Raw genomic sequence first — 19710 nt, 5'->3', positions numbered from 1 at the left:
AGCGAGGTCAGACTCATAAAAAGCTTCTCGTGTGCTCTCCTCCCCAGTCGCTTTGAGAAAGCAGAGGCAGCGGGGCGGTAAAGCTTTTTGGCCTGGTTGCAGATCAGAAGCAGCATGAAGCGGGCGCTGCTTCCCCTCTCGGCTGTTTCGGGCTCTCTGCGCCGGAGCTGGATCTCGCTAATCTTTCCAGGAGTTTCTATTCAGTCTGCCAGCTGGACAAAGAGGGGGCAGGAAGCAGCTTTCTCCCCCCTCGGAGAGAGAAAGAGGGGAACGACAGAGAGTTGGACGGAGAGAAGGAAGAAAAGACGACACTGACTGACAAACTCAAAGAGAGTAACGGCACACGAAGCAAGAGTGGTTTGGTTTAAGGGTAAACAGTTCAACAGAAATGCACTAATTTATTTAACTTCATTCATCCATATTTATTATTCCAACTTAAGCTGGTGTAGTCATTTGCAAACACGAGTCTGGATTTCATTATGGGATGTGTTTAAACCAATACAGAGAAAAAATAACCGGATAAATCCTCCAACCAATCAGAGCAACACTATGCGACAGCAACAACCAAGACAATGACTACTGTTGTTCTTCCCATCCAGTGTCGGATAAAGCCCCGCCCAAATGATCTGATTGGTCCGGCAGATCTTATCTTTGCAGGAGCAGAATCAGTTCCCAACAGGGAGACTCCGGACTAAAACTTTTAAGGTAGCGGGAAACTTCAGGCTGTGCAACGGTCCTGCTCAGACTCTGGCTCCAAACTAAAACAAGATGGCGTCGCCCGTATCCCCGGGATACCAGCATCAGTTTGACCAACGAGAGGAAGTGGATCGTACCATTTTTTTTTTTTTTGTCTAGGGTGCTGACCGGAAGGAAGGCCAATTAAAACCGTACAGTGTGATTCACTAAGTCAGCTGCAGCTTTAGAGGCTAACTATGCTAGCATGCTATAGCTGAACAACATGTGATCCAGGCAGATCTTCACTGTGACTCCAGACTATAATTTTAAGGTTGGGGGTAACTTGAGGCTGGCTTCAAGGATTATTAACAGTTAAGACATTAAAACAAACAACAACAAACACAGAGCGGTCTACTCTCAAGCATGAAAAACATTTTCTTTATGTGCAACAGACTTAAATGAGTCATGAAAGTCAGCAGTGCAGTTTCAGTTTCACTGCCTTTTAATTTATTTCTAGGGGACGCCGCCATTTTGCTTAAATAACCTTTATCAAACCGCCAGTGGGCAAAGTGGGCGGGGGCTAACTATGCTAGCATGCTATAGCTGAACAACTGGTCCAGATGGGACTTGTGCTGTAGAATTTCAGTCCCAGGAGGCGAGTATGCCGACTCTGAAAAACACTTCTGCCTGTAATTGTTTGGATCACAGAGCTGAACGTCTTGTACCATCATCTTGGGGACAGATGCATGTATTGCTATGGTCCCAACTAGCACCTAAACGGGCACACACTACCACACCAATAATCGAGAAGTGAGCACATTAAAATTTATAACTAGAAATAGGAAGTAGCCTCTCCTACATATTTAAATAGACCTGCTACAGGAACGGCCTCTCGTCTCTGCTGAGATTAGTGGAATCTGAGCGACTGACCTGCAGCCATCAGCTCAGTCGTCTCATGTTCCACCATCTGTCTGCTCCGAAGCTGCAGCAGAAACAATACCAGGCCTCCGAGGTCGGGCCCAGCTTTCGCTCTTCGCTACGACGCCAAGTACAGCGGGGCTGAAGCCAACCTTCAATCTTTACAGTCTGCCGTTTCACTGCAGCTCCAGCTGGCTGCTTCTCAAATAAAACATAATCAGCTCTTCTGCTCTCTTTCCAACGCTGGTATTTCCTTTTCTTCCTCTGTCACTTCTACACCACATTAGATTGTTCTCTTGATTGTGGTCGTATTTATGAACTTGTGCTCCTTGTTTCTGGGTGATTCTATGGTTGACGGTGCAGGGACTTTCTTGAGGTAACTGATTTCTAACAGGTGCATGGGACAAGATTTTTAAATTTAGTACTAAACACACATGTAACTGGACTTATGAACCTTTTAAGCTTCTTCTTTGGCTGCCAACTGCTGCACCAGCAATACAACTCCCATGTTTTGATTGGACCGTTGTTATTTAATTCTTCTGTGAGCGTCCAGATACCATCATTTCTACAGCTTTGTCTTCAAACACCCCTTTATCTGCTGAAACAAACACACTCGCCATCCTGTACCAAGATTAAAGTCTTATTCTGATTCAGGTCGTATTACTAAGACTTACATAAATCATTTATGAAGGGTTGATTTGTTTTAGTTTATTTTAGATTTACAGGATATATAAGACAGGACTGGAGTAAATCTGCATGATTTCTTTGCGTCGAGCTCAGCACTGATCAAAAGACAGGAGCCCATGATGTGGACAAAGAGCTGGAAAGAACAAAATGGTGGAAACTCTCCAGACATGGAAAGCCAGAACTCGAAACATTTACTTTTACATATGAATGGCCTTTACATTCAAACCCTTGCTAAAGAATGTCCTAAAAACTGGACTTGTAGAGTTTCTTGAAGAGTTTTTCCCTTCCCTCGCTAAAGAAGTAGCAAAACACAATGCTAATTAAGCTAACGAGTGCAAGGTAAACCTCTCTGCATTACCTGATTTAAGTATGAGGCAACGTTCCTGAGCTGTAGCTGTATGCATCCAGCCAGCAATGACTGGTTACCAGAGCTGAAGACTGGAGCAATGGATAAGGTGTAGTCCACAGTAGGAGTATGGATGATGGTTATTAATGTAACTTGGGTTCTTTGAATTCACAACAACTGGCGTCCAGAAAGAATGAAGCTTTGGAAAACATTTCTGATGCTCAAGATTTAAAATAAACTTGTTCTTTAGAGATTGGACGATGCTTGACATGATCACTGCGATCACAAGCGATCTAGGCTTGCTCGGCTGCATTTCACTAAACAAGATAAAATGATGTTTGCATCAGTGCTAGGCTGAGTTTTAATGTGAGAAGTGTTTCCCTTTAACTGTCCTGAATATAGTCTCAGGAAGAGAAGTAGTCTCGTCTCAGTAATGTTGTTGTGGTTGACGCCTTACTGTTACCACATCAAGTGAAATGACAGATAATGAAACAGCTGAAAACCGCACAGGACTAGTTTATTTATTCTCCCACACACAGAATCAGAGACTGATAAGGGAATCGATTAAGAATTTGATCAACAAGCAGAAATGACAACGAAAAAATAGTAATTCCCATCACTAGCAAACGCACAAGACACTTGTTTTGTTTGTTACAGCATTTCCCCATGATATAGATTCCAAAATCCAAAATATGACAGAAGCTCCAACTCTGAAAGACAAGAGAGAAACTAGCGGGAAAACATTGTGGAGACGCCACAAATCTCTGGAGCTAATGACATTAGTTTTAGTTCTAAGTAAAATAGTTCCTGAACTGATTTAGGATATCAGTAGTGACACCCAGTCCAATCCAGGACAGAATATCAAATATATTCCTTCACGGTTTCCTTTAACAAAATGATCAGCAGCACATTCAAGCAGCAGAGCTTTCAGAGAAGCTTCAGTGGGATGAACAAGCTGAGAACCTCTTCCCCTTGAACCTCCTCTTAACATTTGTTATGTGTGAAATTTGGATGTGCCGGGGTTTGCATGACCGGAGGCCAAGAAATGTGGTTACAGAGACAGAGGGGCCCATGAGAGAGAGAGAGAGGAGGCCTGAAACAGGATCTAGTTGTGCGGATCTCTGTCTGGTGCTCTCTCAAACCATCACTCGGTGGCTCTTAACCAGCGGCTGTTTACTAAACAGGAAGCAGAAACCCCAGGCTGAGACAATAATGAGTGGACGCCGCTTTATGTCTTCTCCCTGCGCTCAAACTGCTCGGGGCAGCCACAGCCTATATGGAGCTACTTTAAAGGGCTTTAACAACATTTTATTTGTTATATCATTAGTAATAGTTCTAAAGCACAATAGGAAATAGTTTTTAAAGGTCGAAAAAGGGAATACAACACAGACAGGAAGTTAATTATCTGAGTTGTTATAACACTTTTAGAGTTTTAAAACTCCAGTTTGACATTTTCTGGTTGTATGTTTGTTTCCTTTCTTCATGACAATAACATGGTTGTTATTCATGTGAAGAGCTGGAGTCAAGAGGCAGCTAGCCTAGCTTAGCATAAAAACTGGAAGCAGCAGGAAACAGAGATCAAGTGTTTAAACCAAAACAGACGGAAAAGAAGAAAACTATCGCAAATAAATATTCGCCTTGCCTCTAGCCTTTATGCTAAGCTAGGCTATCCATATCTGTACTAACAGACATGAGTTTAGTCTCAATCTTCTTCCGACACTCTTGGCAAAGGAAGCAACAAACTGGATGTCCTGTAACGTTGAACTTTAACATCTAAACGTCTCTATTTCCTTGTTGTTGTGTACAAAGCGCAAAGATCCGATTTAACGGACTGGGGTCAGGTGGTGTAACATATTTTTGAACACATGTCCAACAAAAAGATCAAAACGAACTGATCTGAGAGAAAAGTATTTGTTTTAAAGTATCTTGTGAGTCTGACTAACAAGCTTTTGATTGCCTTTCTTCTGATTTGTCGGCAATTAAAGGCTAAATTTTAGAGTATTTGCTAACTTAGTCCCAAATTAATGGACATATTGTTGTTAAAAATACAATTATGTGTCATTTAAAGGTTTGTGCACGTGTGACAGTCGCACAGCTCTGCACGAGCTTCCACAGTAGAATCCATATGTGTTCATTACAGACAGCGAGCACAGTTCAACACGTCAAAACAACACGAGGATCTTCTGGCCCGTGTCACACAGCCAAACCCTTTGTTCCTCCACTCCTCCGTCCACTTCCCGGCCTCTGTAATGACGCCAGCCACATTTTGCAGCCGACCTTCATTCATACTCGAACCGACATCCTGCAAATTAAAATGTTGGTAAATCCAACACCCCGGCTGTTTTGCCAGAGACGCTTCACCTCCTTTTACCGTAAGGAGACGCACTCAGAGCCAGCAGTCACTCGTGGATGAGACTCACCTACAACCATTAACGTGAACTCGAACCCTCTTTTCACCGACTTCCGGTACACCTGGTTGGGGAGATTGGCGAAGCCCACATAGCCCTCCAGGTTCCGCTGCTGAAAGAAAACGACACACTTTCTGTTATCGACAAATACAAAACATGCTCTCAACGTGTCTGTAATGGCTTAAATTTGCACACTGTGGCATTTTATGCAAACAAAACAGGAGGAGCAGGAGGATGGACGAGAGTTATGAGTGGAACCTGGGTTCTGTGCATTCACAACCACTGGTGGTCTGCAAGAACGAAGAGTGAAGTTACAGGAAGCGACCAGGGGGCGAGGACAAACATCGATTACAAAACAAACAAAAAAAAAACGTGTTGTTTTGAACATGTAATTAGCATTTTTGTGTCCTGCAGCGACAGCAGAGCTCCTTTTGAAGTGAAGTGCAGCCGAGATAAATACAAGACAAAAAGCTCGTTTGAAGGGTGGAGGAAGAGAAATAACAGGCTTCCCTCCCTCCACCCCCTCCACCCCCCCGAGGAGGACGGAAAGAGGAAGAGGAGTCAGAACAGAAATGTAATAAAAGCCAGTAAATGAACATGTTCCTCAAAAAAAAAAAAGTAAAGAATAAAAAAATAATCCTACGTGCTGAATCATGTCCATCGTGTTCCTCATCCACCACCAAGCTACGTCCTCATCCCTTCCCCATCTCCTCCCACTGCCTCCCTCTGTCACCCGGCCTGCTGTCATGATAACACCCCCCCACCCACCACCCACCCACAACCCACCAATCACTGTGCACGCTACGAGAGGCAAACACAATCAATGCTGGCCTCTCAGGCTCTGTCACGCATGGCACAGATGGAAAATGTGCAGCACAAAGAGGTCCGATGACAGAAGAGGCTCAGAGCTACCTACACCTGAAGCCAGGACTCAGATTTATTGAGACAGTGAGCGTGTCACGAGTGATTAATGCGCACAACTCCAATGACGGGTAAAATAAACAAAAACATGTCTTTATGAATGCCTTTTTAAATCCAGCTATGGCGTCTGGTGCTGAACATATCGACCTCTAAGACTAAACCAGGTGGATTTCCATGAGCGTTAAGGTCTAAGTGGGTGTCAGCAGCAGATCAATAATAACAGCTGTGTTTGCTAATTAATGACAGAATATAGTAGGGATGTTTTTTATTTTTTTTTTTTGCCTCCTGTTCCAATCCCGATCTTTTAATATCAGGTATCAGCCAATCCCATTCCTGATCTGATCTGATCTTAAATGGTCATCCAACACCATACACTCTGTGGAATATATTTCTCCTTAACGCTGTCTTTTAAACTCAGTGTTTCTTCTGCTGACGTTTCTTCTTCCTCTCTTTCTTCTTCTGCTGTTTCTGCTTCTTTTTCTCCTTCTCCTCCTTCTCCTCCTTCTCCTCCAACACTGATCTCTAGATCCCTGGAATACAGTAAAAAAATCGTATCTTTCCTAACTACACTGAATAAATCAGAACTTACTACCGAGCTCTCAGGATCATTTGGTAAACGTTAGGAATTCGTCGCTTTCATCTACAAACATGTCATTTTAGAAGGTACGGTTATAAACCAAATGATTAATAAGCTGATTAAAAGCAAACTGCTGAAAGGCAGTAAAATGTTCCGTGGGAACATTTAGCCTCGTTTCCTGTGGTTGTAATTAATAACGTGGATTATCATCAGCTGACCTCTACTCTATTCTACTCTACTCCTGCTGAACATACAGCACATAAACTGTGGGGAAAACAGGAGGAAATAAAATCTATTCAAATCATCAATACAAGCCTGAAGCTCTTTCCAACATTTCCCGTGTTGCCTCCACCCACGCACCAACCCTCTGAGAGCGTTACGTAATCAGAACAGGTAGCGTTAACACTTATAACTAATTATTGCATCCACTGTGTTGTTGCCATAATTCTGGGACAGTAGCCTCCTGTTATGAACTAAAGTGTGACTAACGTGGTTATCTGTCAGCAGAGAGTGACTAAGAGAGAGAGAGAGAGAGAGAGAGCAGCAGGGAGGGGACTGAAAAGAGGGAAGTGATGGGGGGATGAGAGAGGAAGGCGAGTCAGTCCATAGCATTCATGCTAACTCCCCCCCCCTCCCCCAGTCCAGCCAGTGGTGATAGCAGCAGCCTGGTTCACTGACATCATCTGGACAGTCAAGTCCAACCCCCTCCTCTTCCTCTTCTTCCTCTTCAGGCATCCAGCAGCTGATGCCAACACCCGTCAGCTGTTTTCACCTCTCTTTTATTAGACAGTGAATATTAATTACATCACAAATGCGGCATCAATTAGCAGCCGTTTTATTTTTAGACTGCATCACTGCTGAGACAATGTGTGCTGTGTGTGTTGTGTTGTACGATGAATAATCACGCCCTGATAAATGTAAGAGACGGCATGAGGAGCCGTGAACGCAGCAAGCTGGACGAAGGAGCCCACTGGGAACAGGAGGGAGTGCACAGAACAACTTAGAGGAGATGCTAATCCAACACAAAGAGACACAAAAATACACCAAAGACGCAAATAAATCCACAAAACTGGACACAACACAACCCCTGAGATATGCACACTTCAAATTAAGGCCGCCTGATCTTCAGTCTTTTGCAGGTTTGTGTTTCCAGGATCCCAGAGTGTCATAGCATGGCTGGATGTGACGGGGGCTTTCCTGTCGTGTGCAGCTGCGTGGACGGTCACACCAGACTTCATCTTAGCAAGGCCAGTGCAAACTGCAACTTTAAAATATTTCTAGTGGTTCAGCCAAGTGGTAAGAAAACTACAACGAGACACAAAACCAACCACAAGAGATGCAACATAACCACAAAAAACGACCCAACAGATGCACAACACAACTCAAACGACATGCACAAGGTGCGGACGGCTGTGTCCAGGGGCCAGCTGTCTCATAACATGGACAGTCACACCAAACTCCATTCAAAATTCAAGCAATTTTAGGAAGACTAGCATTTCGCCCAACATTTCTATACACGCAGCTATACAACCATCTCTAGTTGTGAGTGATTCAGCCTAGGGGGACAAAAAACAGACAACTGAAACGTCCTCTATGTCATGTCCACTGTGAGCCATGCCTTCAGCAGGTCTAAGTCCAGGGGCTCCATTGTCTCCAAACATGGCTAGATGTGACAGAGGGACAATCACACCAAACTCCACTCAAAAAATCAAGCGATTTCACGAGAACTAGCTTATATTTGACAACATCTACACGCAGGTAATTCAGAAACAGCTCTAGCAGCGAGTCCTTTATTTCGGCTCATCTCTTCCCCAGCTGCACACAGCCTTAATTGAGACCAGACCACGTCCCAGTGATACGTGCCATTGTGTGTAACGTTCAGGGACTCTTCACGCCAGCCTCCTTTCAAATAATGCACATTTTTTACGAACACCATCACTGCGTTGTGCAAAAGGTAGTTTAGTACAGACAGTGTCAACATACACGCATAATAAATTGCGATAAAATAATAAAATGTTAAGGCTTCACCAGAATGAGGCTACACAAAAAAAGAAGGCGTGATTAGGTTATTTAAACGATGATTAAAATGCACATTCTTTAGTCAATGTAATTATGCCGAAGTTATTGATTGACTATAAATTCTTCAGGTGGTGTAATTTAGGTTGTATTTAATTATATTATTTTGTAAATTCTCAAAATATTCTAAAACTGACTGATTTGTTAACGGAGTTTGGTATGACAAGCTCCAACTCGGTACCAGCAGGGATGAGACACAGGGCCACAGTTAAATGATTATGTTAATAAATGAATTATTCGTTTTCTGTAAACATAAATTCGTTTTTTAAAGTAGAAAGGAGACTTACAGCGATGCTGGGAACCGCAGTCTCTGGTCGCTCGATCATTGTGCCGTGACCACCCCGCCTGAGACGGACACTCACCGCGGTACAACCGTCCGAGAGGAACGACGGAGCGGAGGGAGAAACGCGCAGCTACCTCCCGTTAAGAAGAAGAAAGGGGAAAGAAAAACGTCGCTCGGTGTCAACAGAAATAAGCCAAGTCCGTCTGGAGATGAATGAATGAGGGTAAATTACATATGGCCGCTGACGGACGTTGATAGCAGTTGGAGCTCAGAGAAGAAAAATGCTCCAACGGCTGTTTTTCCTCAGGAGCGTCGCGAGCGGACGTTACACCCGGCTACATCCGGTGGAGAATTTCAGAATAAGATGAAATGGATCGTCTCTTACTTTGACGTTTAATTCAGACATATTTTAAACCACGGATTTTTATAAAAACCTATATATTAAAAAACAAATAAATTTAATAATACATAAAATAAATCCACCTGACACTGAACTATAGTAGTGGCAATTTTTCAATATTAGTAGGAGACCTCCCTAAGGGGCCCCATCTAACATAGTAGACTCTAAACTAAAGCAGTGGCAGTGTGCTAAGTTTTAATGTAGTTTAGAGTTTGTCTTGGCAGGTGGGGGCCCCTACTATCATTACAAACTGTCATGCAGTGGCAATGTGCTAAGTTTTTAATGACAGTAGGGGCCCCCACCTGACATGAGAAGCTTTAAACTACAGCAGTAGCAATGTTGAGAAGTAGGGGCTCCCACCTGACATTGCAAAAGTTTAACAATAGCAGCGGCAATGTGCTGAGTTTTCAATGACAGTAGGAGACCTCCCTAAGGGACCCTCACCTGACACGACAAGCTTTAAACTATAGCAGTGGCAGTGTGCTAAGTTTTAATGTAGTTTAGAGTTTGTCTTGGCTGGTGGGGGCCCCTACTATCATTACAAACTGTCATGCGGTGGCAATGTGCTAAGTGTTTAATGACAGTAGGGGCCCCCACCTGACATGAGAAGCTTTAAACTACAGCAGTAGCAATGTTGAGAAGTAGGGGCTCCCACCTGACATGAGAAGCTTTAAACTACAGCAGTGGCAATGTTGAGAAGTAGGGGCTCCCACCTGACATGAGAAGCTTTAAACTATAGCAGTGGCAGTGTGCTGAGTTTTCAATGACAGTAGGAGACCTCCCTAAGGGGGCCCTCACCTGACACGACAAGCTTTAAACTATAGCAGTGGAAATGTGCTAAGATTTAATGTAGTTCAGAGTTTGTCATGTGGCAGGTAGGGGCCCCTACTGTCATTGAAGACTGTTGTTCAGTGGGAAAGTTTTTAATGGCAGCAGTGGCACCCAACTGACACGACAGACTCTAAACTACAGCAGTGGCAATGTGGTAAGTAAGGGCCCCCACCTGACATGACGCACTTTTAACAATAGCAGTGGCACCTTGCTGATTATTCAGTGACAACAGCAGACCTCCCTAAAGGGGGAATATAAAAAAGACAAATTAAGAGTGCTTAACAAACCTAACAATTAAACTGTAAAAAAAAATTAAACTTGAAATAAATCCAAATTAAACTTCAAGATGTGGGTCTAATAACGTATTACAATTTTAATCGATCGAACAAATTAGATTTTGTCCTGAAAGTCGAAATTCATGACTTCCGGTTTTGCCGCCAGCTGTTCCCGGACACCTTGACGCACCTGTAATGACCACAGATCCTCCTTCCTATTGGTCGGACAGCACGCTTGGCTCTGATTGTGTACGTGTGGCCTTCAGGTACCGGAGAGTAAAATCTGCTGCCTTCACAGACCGTCGTAATCATCAGTCTCAGCTGAGACTGAAATCATGTGACTGATTTAGAAGCCGTGGAATAAAAACAGAATTTATTAGAGCAGCATTGTCTCATGACATCTGATTTAATAAGGATTCAATAATATCGTTCATGTGGACGATTACACATGATTTAAATGTGAGCTGCTGGTTTGTGGCGAGTGTCACAAGATGCAGCAACGTTTCCGTCATTTTCAGATTATCTGATGCAATCATGGATGGATTGTTGAACAGGACAAGTGGGCAAAAACTCAGAGGAGATATGAAGTGATTCAAAACTACGACAACAATACGCAAAACAACTGCACGGAGACAATATTCAACTAGAAAACAAGAACCAACAAAGACTAAACAACTACAGAAAACACAAAGTGACTAAAAGAGGCTGAGAAATACAACAAAGACACGATAACTAACTACAAAAAGACACAAAACAAGAACAGAACATGACCACAGAGACACAGGCAACAACTACAAAGAGATAAAATAAATACGACTCAATGATTAAAGCTGAGACTAAACAATTAATAACCACAGAAAGACAATAAAGACGCAACGTGACTTAAAGAGACTTAAAACTGCAACAAGGACACAAAACAAGAACCGACAAAGAGAAAGTGACGATGAATAGATGATGACAGCGGACAGGAAGTGACAAAAAGAGACTCAAAACTACAGTAAAAAGACAAGAACTAACTATAAACAGATACAAAACAAATGAAATACGCACAAGTTAACAATGCAGCAATGCAAAGAGACTAAAATAGAGTACAAAACAGCAGCAAACAGATGAAATCTAACTACAAAAAGACAAAAACCACAAAGAAACCCAAAACTAACAAAGACAAACAAAGCAAGTAGAAACAACAAGAGAAATGACTTGAAAGAGACAAATACAAGTAGACAAAATGACTAAAAGTGACAAAACTACAACAAAGATGCACAAAAGAGACAATAACAATCAAAAAAAAAAACACAAAAGAGACACCTGACGACTACGAGACCACAAACCGACTACAGCAAACACAAAGTGGCTCAAAACTAAAACAAACAGACACTAAAAAAACTACAAAAACTCAGTAATTCTCTTGACCACAAACATACAATTAGACCGGTTTGCTCCAAAGAGACACAAACCAACATGGGCCCTTCTACAGGTCTACATGCAGGGGCCCATCGTCTCTTAATCTGTGCATGCATGTGTCCAATACAGCTAGATATGTCCCTGAAGAGGACAATAAATTAGGGTTGGAAGCAGCATTAAAGGTGGAGGATGGACACGACACTAAATGATCCAGTGGCTCCCTCTAGTGGAAAAACATGAGACTGCCACCAAATAAATAAAATAAAGAATAAATAAAATAAATAAACTGTAAACTGTTAAATTGACTGCGCAAGAAGTGGAGGGCCTAATGTAGGTCTGTGTCCCGGGGCCAACTGTCTCATAACATGGCCAGATGAGATAGGACAGTCACACCAGACTCCATTCAAAATTCAAGCAATTTTAGGAAGACTAGCCTTTCGCTAACATTTCTATACATGCAGCTATACAACCATCTCTAGTTGTGAGTGATTCAGCCTAGGGGGACAAAAAGCAGCAACTGAGACGTCCACTATGTCATGTCCACTGTGAGCCATGCCTTCAGCAGGTCTAAGTCCAGGGGCTCCATTGTCTCCAAACATGGCTAGACGTGGCAGAGGGACAATCACACCAAACTCCATTGAAAAATCAAGCTATTTTACAAGAACTAGCTTCCATTTGGCTACATCTATATACAGGCAATTTCAAAATAGCTCTAGCAGTGACTCATTTATTTCGGCTCATCCCAACTAGATATGTCCCTGAGGAGGACAATAAATTAGGACTGGAAGCAGCATTAAAGGTGGAGGATGGACAAGACACTAAATGATCCAGTAGCGCCCTCTAGTGGAAAATAAGGAGTCTGTAAATTTCTGTTATTTATAGAATAAATAAAAAAGATAGATGTTTAGCTACTTGCAGATAGTTTATGTAGAAACAGACAAGTCCAGTCAGTACATGTACATGTCATCTTGCTTTTATTGAAACAAATCAAATTAGTAAAACAAGCATACAGGAATAAATTATTTAGTTTGTCAAACCGGGTTCCTCGTTTAAGCTCATAGCTTATACTCTACTGATGACTGGGTGGGGGGGTCGGGAGGCCTGTGTTGTTGTGCAGTGGACGTAGCTTCTCAGGTCAGTATAATATAGTATATAGTATAATATATACCTCACAGTGCTGACGGTCAGACATTCATGTTTGAGTGTACTCAGCAAAAAAAAATAAAACACTAAGAACAGGCTGTCCTTTCATAAAATGATAAAAACACACAAAATATGTTTGTAAAAGTCTCATTCCTGTGAATTTTAAAGACTAAATATATGAATAGATGGACAGAAAGCTGCTTTGGTTATAGTTTAAAAACACACAGACGGGCTTGATTCGGCCCACAGAGGTTGCTATGGTCGGCCTCTTGTTGCCACGGTTACATGTTGGATGTCTTTCCGGGGGCAGCATCCAGTTTGGCGATGAGCTCCTTCACCCAGGGAGCTGAGGGTCGGACGCACAGCTGACGGCCGGCCACAGTGTTCAGCCTGAATGTACAGAGAGAGAGAGAGAGAGAGAGAGGAGTCAGACGGGACGGGGGAGGACATGAGGACATGATGTGAGGCCTAGGACGAGGTTTATCTGAGGACTCACAGGATGGCTGGGTTGGAGCAGCGCTGGCTGGTCTTGGTGTAGCCCAGCACCCTCTCTCTGCGCACTTCTTTGTTGTTGAAGTTGAAGCAGCATTTCTTTGGGCCGGTCCCGCGCAAACCTGTAAACACACGACAGTCAATGAGTCGACACGCACGAAAACTTCTCAGTTCTCTGTTTTAACTTCCTATCTGGACTTGTATTAAAAAAGTTGTCGACCTTTAAATATAGTGACAACAAGACCAGTGACACAGAGGTTCCTTTCAGCTCTGCTTCTGTCTCCATCAGGAAAACAACGAACACAACTAGAGCAGCTACTCTGCTTTACTGTTGTCAATGATCATTTTAGATTGAACGCACAAGAGCATTAAACGCTATAATTAAAAGACATGAAAAAGGATTTAACTTTAAACTTTAAATCTGCATTCAGGAGACACCTGTTCAATATTCACTTATATCTGCTTTAATCTTATTTATGTTTCACAACAAAGTGTTAGTTTAGAGGCTAATCTGCTAAGCTAAACTACTTTTCTAGGTGGCTAACTATCTGAAGTTAATTTGTCTTTCTGCAGCTCTTGTCAACTTGGAGAATATGTGTCCAATATCCATCTTTCCTTTTTGCTCAGTGTTGGTCTCCACCAGAAGAATAAAGCTAAACTGAAGTCTGAAGCTAATCTTCCAGGTTATATTACATTTTAAGGTTCTCTGGACTAGTTGTGTCCTTCTCTCTACTTTTTATTCTGAATTATGATTTAAAATGAAATCGTTTAGCTCAGAGTTTCAAACTAGAGGCTAATCTGCTAAACTAAACTACTTTTTTAAACAGTTAGCTTTCAGAAGGAATAGTTTTGTACTTTGTCCTGTTTTTGTTTCTCAGTCTTAATTTAAAATCTTTCATTTCATTTCAGGTCCTCAAACAAACTTCCAATTTGTTGTTGATCAGAGTTTGAAACTAAACTGAGGTCAGAGGTCAGCTTTCCTTTCTTTTAGCTCTGTTTTGGTCTCCTCCAGAAGAAGAAACCAAGAGCTAAAACACACTGGAAGCTCCAGATGTGTGGGTAACTGCAGAGCTGTGTAATAAATAGAACTATTTGACCTTCCACATTATAATTTGATGCGTTATTAGTGTGAGAATATTTATTAATGCAGCTTTAAGGGTTTGTGACTCAGTCCTAGGGTCAGAAAATCATCCAGTAGAGCAGCTGTTTGTTATTTAATGACTAATATGAAATGATAAATAGTGTGTATGTCTCGACTATGTGTGTCTGAAGCTTGGTCTTACCTTCAGTCAGAGCGATGGCGGCGATCACGATGACCAGCACAGACAGAGCGAGGCGAGGAGCAGCCATCCTTAGGGGAGTGTTTGATTCGTTGACCGGTTAAAAGTCTGTAGGAGCTGTAGGAGCCTGTAGGAGCTGTAGGAGCTGTAGGAGCCTGTAGGAGCCTGTAGGAGCTGTAGGAGCTGTAGGAGCCTGTAGGAGCCTGTAGGAGCTGTAGGAGCCTGTGGTAAGTGCTGTGGACCCCTCCATCCATCAGCTCGTTTTATCGAGAAACACAACGGGGCGGGGCGGGGGGTCAGGGGGAGGTGCTGTGAATTATTTGGACTGAGAGGGAGTTTTTTTTAACGTGGTGGCCTTTGTCTTTTGTGTGTGTGTGTGTGTGATTTCAGTTCTCTAAACACCCTACATGACATTCACTGGTATGTGAGGAAGTACTACGCGTGGATTCCCTTTCGTCACTTGTATCTCGCTTCTATGTGACCAAGAATATCAAAGTTTCTGTTCGTTTTCTCACCTCCTACACCATCTGACCTCATGGGCTCCACTGGGGTTTGTTACTCTGATGTGGTTATCAAACCCTATTAACTGACTAACTGAAAAAAAGAGGTAAGAAGAGTCTATAAAATAATTCTAGTGAGTAAAGTCTGAACCGAATAAACTGCACAGAAGAAAATCTAAACCTGCATAAGCTCGACTGACTGGTTCACGTTTCAGTGGAACCGCCCTGGGAATTTTAGCAAAGAGTACCACTCCAGAAAAAATAATAACAACAACTTGTGCGTGTCATTAATGTGGAGATTTTATTTTGAAAGTCTGGACTGGAGCAGTGGTTCCCAACATGAGGTTAGGGGCCCTCAATTTGGGTCCCAAGATACAGAGACACAGCTGATTGATTTATATCATTATTAATAATAATTAAACAGATGCATCACAATAATGTGAAGCATTATTCTCTGAACGTTAAATTATCTGAGGGTTTTATTCATCTGAGAGATCTACAGGCCTCCTTCATTTAACAGCTGTCCTGGGTAATCTGATCACATGATAGAAGGAGGAAAAGAAGAACAACAGTGAAGAGGAAGAGGAGGAGATAGAAGCAGGACAATGGGGGAGGAAGGAAAAAGATGAAGAAGAACAAGGATGAGGAGGAAGAGGAGGAGGAGGAGGAATGTGGAGAAAATGATGACAGAGGAGGAGGAAGTAATATGTCCTCCTCCATTAGTGTCCAGTCCTGAATGTGTAGACCAAGATGTCTCCACATCTCCATCGTCTCTGTCCACATGGATTCCAGCTTGGTTCATCAGGTCCTGTAGCAGGTGAAGGGCTCTCACTACATGAATGACTCATGTCTTTAGTCATAATACCAGGTCTGAAGAGGTCATGCATGAAGACACCTTGCAGCAGATTAAGATCTAATCTCTGAGTTTCACTCGCATGTGCTGTGATTTATCTAAAGTCATTTATAACTCTTCAGACCGACACTGGAATAAAATAAAACAATCTGCTTAGTCTTCTTCAGCAGACCCCACAGCCCCTGACAGGAATAAGTGGGTATAGAAGATGAATGAATGAATGGTTAGTCTTCTCTGCACGGAGCAGATGACGTCCAGAGACACCAAACTATCAAATACATACTATTTGCACTTATATATTTTTTGGAAGCTAGGAAGAGGGGTTGAGGGTTGCTGCAGTTGCTCAGGTCTAGGTTCAGCAACATTATGTGTCCAAAGAATGAGGTCAGCTGACTACCTGAATATACTGAATGACCAGGTTATTCCATCAATGGATCATATTCCAAGATGACAATGTCAGGATTCATGGGGCTCAGATTGCGAAAGAGTGGTTCAGGGAGCATGAGACATCATGTTCACACATGGATTGGCCACCACAGAGTCCAGACCTGAACCCCATTGAGAATCTTTGGGATGTGCTGGAGAAGGCTTTGTGCAGTGGTCAGACTCTCCCATCATCAATACAAGATTTTGGTGGAAAATGAATGAAACACTGGATGGAAATAAATCTGGAGACATTGGAGAAGATTATAGAAACAGAGAATGTGCTGTAATCAGAGCTAAAGGAGGTCCAATGACCTTTGTTTTTATGGCCAGACTGTGTATTTCTCTAAAGACAGATCAGACTTCAGGTGCTTTTCATGTCCCACAGTAGAGATGACTGGGACATTCCCATCATGCAGCAGTCCCTCCTCAGAGTTAAAAAGAAGAACAACTTCCTGATTTAAAGGTCACTAAGACGCTTCATGCTCTGTTCATTTGTGTTTATGTTCTATCATTTGATCAGAATACACTGATGTCTAAAGCTGCACTGATAGATTTTTATACATATGGACAAGGTGGACTTCTTTTTCTCCTCCTTCCTCCTCCTGCTTGTGTCAAACTGATTTGGTACCTGGCCTTCAACTGCCAGTCAGACTGTAAGAAACTTAGGAGTGATTTTTGACAAAAGTAAAAACCTTTTTAAACCGTCATGACCTCGAGAAGGCTATTCACACTCTAATAAGCTCCAGACTGGAGTAATGCCCTGTATACTGGTGTCTCCCAGTCCTCTGTTGGCCGCCTTCAACTTGTCTTTTAACAAGCACTAAAAAAAGAGAGCATGTAACTCCTATTCTCTATTCTCTCCATTGGCTCCCGGTCCATTTTAGAATTGATTTTAAACTTTTAATGTTTGTTTTTAAAGCTCTTAACGGCCTCACCCCATCTTACTTGTCTGAGATGCTGACCATTCGTGATTACGGTAGAACTTTGAGGTCGTCCAATCAACTCATGTTCGAAGTGTCCAGGTCAAAACTTAAACACTGGGGAGACGGAGCCTTTTCAGTTGCTGGACCTATAGGCTCTGGAAGAAGCTCCCCAGTGACATGTGTATCATTACTGACCTGGGCCTTTTTAAATCAAGACTTAAAACGCATCTTTTTAAAATGGCTTTTAGTACCCAGTAGTGTGGTGACACTTTTATATTTATTTTATTTATTTTTATTCTATTTTTATTCTACGTTTTATCCTCTCAGTTATTGTTTTTAGTTTCTTTTTTTAGCTTTGTTTTACTACTGTACTTGTTTTCCGGTGTGTTGTTTTAAATCGTTGTTTAATCTTTTGTAAAGCACCTTGGTTCACCTATGGGTCGATGTAAGGTGCTATATAAATAAAGTACATTTACATTTTACATTTACATTTCTTCCTTGTCTTTCTATATCCTCCTCATCTTCCTCCTCCCAGGGCCGGTTTTTGCTATGGGCAACGTGGGCGACCGCCCAGGGCGCAATCTATGAGAGGGCGCACGAGTGCCCTCAAAAAAAAAAAAAAAAAAATCAAAACCAAACTCTTCAGTTTTCTAGACTACCGCTCATTTCCATGTCAGGTTAGTGGAGTTGTCTCATTGTCATGTCAACTTGCTGCTGAGAGTCATACAGGTTGTGAGTGTGTCGGGGGGGCAGACTGATCCCAGGCCACACAACACAAACTGCTTCAAATAAACTGTATTTCATTCCTAAAATTAACATAGACCCATAGACCTACATGTAATTAATTGGGTTATGTGAAAAATGAAAAAAAAAAATATAAAAATCTGTGCAGTCATCTCCGTGACTCACGTAACTCCGGTTGATTGACGGGCAAACGGACGGTGTTGGCAAAAGGTAATGATGTGGAGTCTTCATCTTCATCATGGATCAAAGTAAAAGACCAAAGAAGCATCAGGTGACCAGTTCAGAAAAAGAAGATAAAGGTCAGCAGATTTCTATGAGTGACGTGAGTGACAGTAGGCTATAGGCTATTTATTAGCCTCTTGCTAATGTGTTGCTGTTAGCCACAGAAGACGACTGTGTTTGGTTTGCACAACAGATTTCGTATGATGATGTAATTGATGATTTTGCATCAAAGAAGGTTAGAAAAGTCAAGTTTTAGATTGCACTTCACACCTGTGGTTAATGTTAATGCCAGTTGTAAACAGGGTGAAAACCCAGGTTGAAAAATCTGCTACAGTCTGAGCACTGAATTCAGATTATGTTAATTATCTGCTGTTTCTCTATGAACAAAACTGGTGTGTTATCATAACTGGAGCTGTTCAGATGGTATTAGGATGATGCAAAACAAAACTCGTATGTAAAATACCAAATAGTTTACTGCAGGAATCTTTTTTTTATGTCGTTATTTATTTATTTAGCTTTCTTTAGGGATTTTTCAAGCATGGTTATTAGATCCTGTGATGAAGGATTTGTGCAGTTTACATTGGTGTTTATATACTGTAGTTCATTTATTTATCTTGTCTTTTCTCTGTTCTTGTTACTTTTTTGTATTTAAGATTATATATAATAAAATAATACAAATAATATAATATATTGTTGTGTTGGTGGCGGGGTTTGGGGGTAAGTCTTTTTTTTGGGGGGGGGGGGGGCAAGGGATGGTTCGCCCAGGGCATAAATCTAGCCAGGACCGCCTCTGCCTCCTCCTGTCTTCTTTTCCTCCTCTTCTCCATCTCATCCACCTCATTGCTCTTCTCCTCCTCTTCCTCCTCCACCTCTTTCCATCGTCTTCTTCTGCCTTCTTTTTGTACTCCTTCCTAGCTTCTCTTTCTGCTCCTTCTTCTACTTCTTCCTTGTCTTTCTATATCCTCCTCCTCCTCCTCCTCCTCCATCTTCTTTTCCTAACCTTCTCCTCTTCATTCTTCATCTCGTCCACCTCCTTGGTCTCCTCTTCCTCCCCCACCTTCTTTTTCATTGTCTACTTCCTTCCTTCACTTTCTATATCCTCCTCTTCTTCTTCTGCTCTATTTCCAAAAGATGCACATGTATCCGATCACATCATTTGATTTAGCGTTTCCACGGTAACAGTTCGTCATCTGATCACGGCCATTGATCGGGTACTGAACCATGTGGACATGAACACATGAATAAAAACATTCATTCATTCATTCATCTTCTGTAACCTCTTATTCCTGTTAAGGGTCGCGGGGTCTGCTGGAGCCTATCCCAGCT

General features: G+C 42.2%; 2 protein-coding genes across 4 annotated transcripts in view; both read right to left on the bottom strand.

The window, feature by feature from the left end:
- The window catches only part of LOC311495220 (septin-7-like), a 42079-nt gene extending 32870 nt beyond the window's left edge, over nucleotides 1-9209 (bottom strand). The window contains exons 1-2 of one of the 3 annotated variants that reach the window (XM_084554597.1): nucleotides 8896-9209; nucleotides 5047-5146 (exon numbers count right to left, since the gene is read on the bottom strand). In XM_084554597.1, the coding sequence (XP_084410723.1) occupies nucleotides 5047-5146; nucleotides 8896-8934 (139 nt within the window). In that variant the 5' untranslated portion in view covers nucleotides 8935-9209. The remainder of the gene's footprint in view (nucleotides 1-5046; nucleotides 5147-8895) is intronic. The other 2 variants (XM_084554596.1, XM_084554595.1) reach the window with 2 other exon arrangements.
- Nucleotides 9210-12769: 3560 nt separating this feature from the next.
- On the bottom strand, nucleotides 12770-14920 carry LOC311495841 (monocyte chemotactic protein 1B-like). Its single transcript, XM_084555471.1, has 3 exons — nucleotides 14720-14920; nucleotides 13441-13558; nucleotides 12770-13334 (listed from the first exon to the last, which is right to left on the bottom strand). Exons 1-3 carry the CDS (start codon nucleotides 14784-14786, stop codon nucleotides 13226-13228), a joined length of 294 nt encoding a protein of 97 aa, XP_084411597.1. The 5' UTR covers nucleotides 14787-14920; the 3' UTR covers nucleotides 12770-13225.
- Between the last annotated feature and the right edge of the window lie 4790 nt (nucleotides 14921-19710).

The sequence above is a fragment of the Chelon labrosus genome, assembly GCF_963514085.1.
Source record: "Chelon labrosus genome assembly, chromosome: 11".
NCBI lineage: Eukaryota > Metazoa > Chordata > Actinopteri > Mugiliformes > Mugilidae > Chelon > Chelon labrosus.
Note: the sequence above shows the minus strand (reverse complement) of the source record. Positions and strands in the feature narration are given on the sequence as shown.